This window comes from Nematolebias whitei, chromosome 2 (genome assembly GCF_014905685.2).
Source record: "Nematolebias whitei isolate Nwh7 chromosome 2, NemWhi1, whole genome shotgun sequence".
In the NCBI taxonomy this organism is placed as follows: Eukaryota; Metazoa; Chordata; class Actinopteri; order Cyprinodontiformes; family Rivulidae; genus Nematolebias; species Nematolebias whitei.
The window spans coordinates 2,690,589-2,697,936 of NC_056499.1; the positions used below are offsets into that span (position 1 = coordinate 2,690,589).

Genomic DNA, 7,348 nt, shown 5'->3' on the forward strand with positions numbered 1-7,348 from the left:
CCGCTAACAGCACCACGCCGCTAACAGGACCACGCCGCTAACAGCACTATGTTGCTAACAGCACCACGCTGCTAACAGCACTATGCCGCTAACAGGACCACGCCGCTAACAGCACCATGTTGCTAACGGCACCACACTGCTAACGGCACTACAATGCTAACAATACCAATTTTCACAAAACAACTTTATTATTACTTTTGTTGTTGTTTATTGTTGTCTACACTTTGTGTTATCTGACTAAAACAAGGTCTCTCTTGAAAACGAGTCCTCGTGACTCAATGAGACGGACCTGGATAAATAAAAGTTAAACAAAATAAATCAAAAGGTTTGTCCACACGCTGCTGTTTGAACGACACGATACCACCAGTAAACTAGATTGCACCATAATCCAGCAATGGTAGAAATCTGACGTCCTGCTGTTCCAAGAGTTTTAGTGAGATTAGACTGACAACTTTCAAGTGTTCCTTCATGTCTGTGAGTTTTATTAAAGTCCTCACTGGCGCCTGGCTGCAGCTTTGTGTCCCGTTAGAACTAACGAGGGGCTGTTGACGGGCGGCACCCACGGCACACGGGCCAGCGTGAATTGATCTGATGTGTTTGAAGACCGTGTTTTTGGCACACACTAGAAATTACATTAGGTTCTTTTGATTCTCTTCATTTGTTTCTTTTTTCCTGACTTTTTCAACATCTGTACAGCTGCTGAGACTAACTTCCACAGCAGCAATAATTGTAAAAGGCCCATTTATAAACCGAAACCAAAGCTTCAGAACATGGAGATTTGGTTAGCTGTGTTTGAAACATGTCTCGGGGCTAAAATTTGTAAAATGCATGTAATGGCTCATAATTTTCTCATTTCTACTCTTTTCCCCCAACATTGGAAATAGAAGAAGGAATTACAGCAACATGGGAAGAGTGGAAAAACAAAACCTAAGGCATTCACATCAAAGTTGTTCTGACAATAGCGTTTGACAGGAGACATCCGCCATGGTTAGGGGCTCCTCCTTTAAGCTGCCGGATCACAGTGGGTCCTTTAGTGACGGGACACGTCCCGTGTGATCCGTCTCTGCTGTCGTCCGTGCCGTGGACACTGCCCAAGAGCTTTGAACAAAAACCACTTGAGAAGCTGTCGTGTGGTTACAGGCGCTTGAGGTTGGTGGAGCAATCACAAGTTTGAGATCACACAACTGTGCACTGCAGTTCAAAATCTGTGCGTGTGGTAAATAACACCATAAGCGTACACGCTTCCTCAGACACCGATACGTTTGGATTTATAGAGCTTATATTCAGAAAGGGTCAGTTTACTGTTAGTAGGGCAGACATGGCCAGATAATTTAATATAAACCAGCAAAACGTGGCTGTTTTGGAATAAAAGATGGATAAATTACTTTGTTAGTTTACTGCCAATGAGTTAATAGCAAGAATTATTTTATTGTTTTAGTAAATGAGTCATACTTCTGTTTTGGCAGAGTCTCTTTGGCCAAAAGTTGGCGTTCCTCTGAAAGTCGTGCGAACCAAAGAGAACAAACTGAGCAACCGTTTCTTCCCCTACGATGAGATCGAGACAGAAGCGGTGCTTGCCATTGATGATGACATCATCATGCTGACATCTGATGAACTGCAGTTTGGCTACGAGGTGAGGAGAAAACTGATCGTCTCTCTCGTGGGGGCAGGTTGTGCAAAGAAAAGTCCAGTTTGATCTGGGAGTTTCAAAGTTGCTCACAGAGATTCTGTTCACAGTTTTCACTGTTTGGAGGTTCGACTGCCTGCTGGATGTGTTTGATGTGGTGAGAGAGATGACGGGGCTGCAGCTGATGCTTTCCATATTCTCATACCTGACCGGCCCCACTCTGTGCTGCACAATCACCTGAATCCATTTAAAACCTATTGAATCAAATTGTGCTCAGTTTAAGGGTAATTACCTGCAATTGCCGGCAGAACCGAGGAGTCCTCTGACTGATGACACCTGACTTTGTGTAAAAGGCAGAAATTTGCTGCTGTAGGCTTGTTGTACACAAAACTGTTTGTCCTGCAGTTTTTTATTTAATTTGTTTATTTGCTCCTGGCTTTGTTGGTATCTAAAGTTCAGTTGTGATTATTCTTGTTTGGGCTCCAAGCTGAAGGAGTGAACACTGATGGACGAAGACAACTGTTGGTCCTGAGCTTTCAAACTTCATGTGAATCATTCTTCTTTAAACCAAAGTGCTTCGTCGGAGCCGAACACATCAGACGGTCCGTCTCCTGTTCTGCTGTTCCCTGCAGGTGTGGAGAGAGTTCCCCGACAGGCTGGTGGGCTACCCGGGGCGACTGCACCTCTGGGACCATGAAATGGGGAAGTGGAAGTATGAGTCGGAGTGGACCAACGAGGTTTCCATGGTCCTAACAGGAGCTGCTTTCTACCACAAGGTGAAGACTGGCTGCGTTTCGAAAGGCTCTTCTGGTTTTCACACAAGTTTTATTTTTCAGGAGCTTCTCGTGGCTTCGCAACAATAAATAGAACCTTTTTTAAAGAAACTGTAACCGTAGAGTGTAAAGCTTCTTCTAGTGAAGACGTTTATATTCACTGCAGTGAGAGTTGAATCTGCTTTTGTTTCAGTACTACAATTACTTGTACACGTACAAGATGCCCGGGGACATCAAGAACTGGGTGGACGCGCACATGAACTGTGAAGATATTGCCATGAACTTCCTGGTGGCGAACGTCACAGGAAAAGCCCCCATAAAGGTGCAGTCCCAGCTGTTTGCCTCTGTTGTTTTACACTTGCAGGGGGAGTCTGAAGGAGCAGAGCAACATTTCTGGTTCTGATCAGCTCTCACCCTTCCACTCCACCGCCTCTCCCCCCTCACCTCCACACACTGTCTCCCCCAGGTGCAGGGGTCCTGTGGTTAAGCCTGACCTCCTTATCTGGGTGTCATTCACTGCCACTCCCCCTCTGAGCATGTTTAGAGTTTGAGCATACCTGTCTGTCACATCAATGAACCCACACCTCCCTACACCTGCACCCCTGCCCCCCCCCATCTCCCAGCAGGTTTCCTTAGACGTAAATCATTGTTTTTAACCGTGTCCACCATCTCTCACTTTCCTCTTTCCACTCATTCATTCACAAGTTCATTGTTTGGGTTCTGAGTCAAACGCTGATGAAATGAGAGCAGCTTCTGTCTGAGCCTCGCAGCGTGAACAAATCATGGACGTGTGCACGTCTCACTGGGGCGACTTTGGTTTCTCTTCAGGTGACCCCCCGGAAAAAGTTCAAGTGTCCTGAATGTACTGCCATTGATGGACTGTCCTTGGATCAGACGCACATGGTGGAGAGGTACGATGGTTTGTTGGTGAAAGCAGCAGAACAAGTTTGACGTTTAGATTTTCTGTCACACGCAGACATGTCGATTTATGTGGGTTGGACTTCAACAAGTTTAAAACTAACTCTTCATTTGAATATTTAAAGGGACCAGAATCACTTTTAATTCAATTTTCTTTGTGAAAATTGAAAAACTGAGCATAATTTTTGAAAAGACATCGAATGAAGACGTTCCATCGCCTGCTGGCGTTCAACGACGCCCAGCAGATAAAACAAATCAAATATCAGTAACAAGTTTCTCACTGTACACTTGATGTTAAAAAGAAGTTGGTCGAGTTCAGATAATTGTTTTTAAAAAGCAGTGATTTGACGTTCATCCTGATCTGAAATACATTTCCCTCCCCAGGTCCGAGTGCATCAACAAGTTTGCGTCTGTTTTTGGAACGATGCCGTTAAAAGTGGTGGAGCACCGTGCGGACCCCGTGCTCTACAAAGACGACTTTCCAGAGAAGCTCAAAAGCTTCCCCAACATCGGCAGCCTGTGAGCAGCTTTATCTAAAGTATGGACGCCCCCCCAACCTCAGCACCGCGTGTCTGGTCTCCAACATTTATCATGTCAACATATCAGTATTGAAATGAAAAGTCAAGTGTTCACTCTGAGTTCAAGTGACATTTAGTTTTCAGCCTGAAATGTCACTGAAACCAGATTAGTTGTGAACTTTAACGTAACGTTTGTCATGTTTACATGGAAAATGTGACATGTTTCAAACATGGATGTTACATGAAGCTGCAGACGGTCACAACTGACGGCTCTGGATTCAACGTGCATGTTGTACATATTTATATTTTGCAGCTGTATAAAAGTCCTAATTTATAACACCAACCATTTTTTACTCCCCTTTTTTTGTTCTTTTCAAATCTGATTCTTTTTAGGTGTCCTGTATAAAAAGACAAAAGTAATAAATAGATGATTAATGATGCTGACATCTCTCTGCAGGCTTTATTCACACGGTGATTGATTGTGATGACACACACATGTTGTGCTGTGAATGTTCTGTTACACAATCACATTTGGGCTCTGACACAAAGCTGGTCTCATAAATCAAAGATTTAGAGTAACTGCTGAATTGAGACAAAACTATCTGCTACCGGACGTTCTTTTTAAATGTACTTTTGTAAAGCCTGAGAAAGTATTTTGTTGTATTTCTATATCGATGTGCATAAGAGAAGTGATTATGTTGCTCAAGCATCTTCCCGGGTCATTTTCGTTACGAGCACTTCATCAGCGTATTGCCTTACATTTGACTCTTTGTTGTATTTTAATTATGGAAAATTCAATCTTTAATTTGTCTAGGCCTTTTTGTTGTACTTGTATTCCCCACATTCATTTCATGTCCAGTATTTAGACTGTATTACTGAACGCTGCAGTCTTTAAAATGATGTTTTACTGTTTTCACATCATTGTTGTCCAATTCAAAATCATGCATCAAGCTGTATATGACATAAAGTAAAGACAACATTAATACGTCTCCATATATTTCTGTCCGTGTGAGTGAGATGGAAAGAAGATGATGTAAGACGTTTCATTTCTTTTCCACGTCGGCCTTTGGTTCCGTCTGTCCCGTCCGGAGCGGGACTTCATGCGACCATGTTCCCGTCACCTGCTCTTAATATTCGCTGCCTAATCCTCTGCTCAGTGTCGGCAGTTCAAAAGGCTGCAGTTCGTATTTTTGTCGGCTTCAATTAACGTGACAGTCGCGGGTTAGGAGATCTCATTTCAGCGCTCGTGTCCCTTCGGAGGGACGGGTGCTGTGGGTGTTCAGACGGTGACTGCAGGGACGACACAACGTTTGGCTGAGCGCCGCAGGGTGGAGCACATTTACACCGTCTGTCTGGAGCAGCTTTGTGGATTCATTGATGTTAACGGAATATTGACCAGTGGTTTAGAAGTTCATACATGAAACATGCACTTTATTCTGCCGGGGAGTGCAGGGGGCTGTAATAACCGCCTGACATCTTATTTTGTAACAAATTAATTCCAAACCAAATGGCAATAACTTATTGAACTTTAATCAAACAATCAGCACAAACATGAGCAGATTCAGTTGAAAGCGCAGCTTCTTTAAGCCGCACCGTCCTGAAAAACAACTTTCCAAAAATCATCCAACGAGAGAGAAACCAGCCAATTTTAATAAAACGATATTTTAAAATACTTCAATAAACAACATAAAACGGCATCGTATTAGTAACATTTCCAAGGGTTTTGTAACACTTCAATCTATTGTGCATGCAAAAACATAAACCAGCACATTAAATTATACATTTATTTCTTTACTGATTGCTTGATTCAGTAGTAAAAGAAAATGGACATTTATATCATTTGAGGCTGCAGTAAAGCAGGAGGTGTTGTCATGAAGCTACAGTCATACAAACCGTAAAAAACGAGTGTTTTTATTGTTCGAGGAGCTTCGATGCAACAGCCATGAGGTTTAAATGAATCAAAAATATAATTTGGTGTTTGACGTGTCGACCTGAGCAGCTGAACCGAAGACGAGCGGTCCTGTCCATCCTGACACTCAATCCTGTCTCTGCAGCCTCTCACGGCTCGGCCTTCATTAAAACTCCTTCCTGGGCCGGCTGTGCCCCCGAACCCTGCAGCTTTGGACCGACCGGCACAGTGGAAGTGAGCGGGGGGGGCTAAATCTTTGAAAGCAGAGCCCTGACAGCTGAGGAGGAAGCATGTGTGAGGCATGTTTGTTTTGCATTTACCCCCCTGGGTGCAGCTGTGTGTGCTGTCCTGTTCCCAGAACACCAGAGCACAGCGGGCGCCCTCCATCCAACACAGGGCCCCGTGCTCACCCTCCTTTCTCTGAGGTGGCACATGCACATGCCCCACATTTGGACGGGTTGATGTCGTTTGGGTGACTTCAGGGGGATCTGCTGTGCTGTCAGGTCGGTGCTGTTCTGATCCACCAAAAAGAAAAGTGAACATAAAAATCTTGGGTGTTCGAATCATCGGTGCTTCTGAAGGTGAAAATTGTTTTAAGTCATCAAACTAATTTATTTTTTTTAGGTGACAACAAATCAGCCTCTCTATAGTAAAGCATGACAAAGTTGTATCATGCTATGGGGTTGGGTTATAAAGTGTGTGGATTAAAATATCCTGGGTTTCACACACACACACACACACATTCAATAGAAAAGAAGAGCTTGTTTCGATTTGTAGCGATGGAACTAAATTTATGAAACTCCGTAAAGAGAATTTAAATCAGTTTAACTCCTCCAGCTGTTTTTAAGAGCATCCAGCTCCAGAACCCTGCCAGAACCTTTCAGCAAATACTTCAGAACACGAACATTTATTTTATTATTAAAGTCTTGCTTGTTTTTGGTACATTTTCTAAAAACTTGTTGTTTTTTTTTAAATCAAAAAGGTTTATTTGCTCCAATCACCGTAAAACTATGAAGTTTCATGCTTTCCTCGCAACATGCACTGGATGTTGGTTCAACCAGATCTGAAGAGTTTGTGTCAATTTGTTGCTCATTTTTTAACGATTTAAATTAAACGTACCGTTTTGACACTTGACTTCAAGCAGACACCACAAGATCACATCCTAATTATTGATGTGCAATCCCAAATAAATTTCATGGTGATCAAAGTGATGAAAACTGCTGAAACACTGAATTTTGTCAAATTTAAGCCACAGAGCAGTCGACCAGCTCACTGTGGAACGGATGAGGATGAACAGAAGGTTTTGAGGAGTATGAAGATGCAGCATATATGTTAAATAACTTGTGGGTTTTCTTTGGTAGGAGTGATCAGAAAAGAAAGATGTTTTTTAAAAAGTGTTCTGATAGATTTTCCAATGACTCCACAGCTAAACATCATTAAAGTACCGTGTTTCCTGTTGTAGAAGTCACACTTGTTTTACATCACCGCTGTCCCGACGCGTTTATTATGCATTTATATAATGGTTCAAACAGCTTCATTTCACCTGGACAGTGCAGCTCCATCCATCCATCCATCCATCCATCCATCCATCCATCCATCCATC

The 7,348-nt window shown here is 43.0% G+C and overlaps 1 protein-coding gene across 1 annotated transcript in view; it reads left to right on the forward strand.

Annotated features, from left to right (window-relative positions):
- ext2 (exostosin glycosyltransferase 2) overlaps positions 1 to 4,685 on the forward strand; it is a 23,509-nt gene extending 18,824 nt beyond the window's left edge. Inside the window, exons 11-15 of the mRNA XM_037695475.1 lie at positions 1,467 to 1,633; positions 2,260 to 2,403; positions 2,594 to 2,722; positions 3,229 to 3,311; positions 3,703 to 4,685. Coding sequence (XP_037551403.1) covers positions 1,467 to 1,633; positions 2,260 to 2,403; positions 2,594 to 2,722; positions 3,229 to 3,311; positions 3,703 to 3,841 — 662 coding nt within the window. The 3' untranslated portion in view covers positions 3,842 to 4,685. The remainder of the gene's footprint in view (positions 1 to 1,466; positions 1,634 to 2,259; positions 2,404 to 2,593; positions 2,723 to 3,228; positions 3,312 to 3,702) is intronic.
- Positions 4,686 to 7,348: the final 2,663 nt, after the last annotated feature.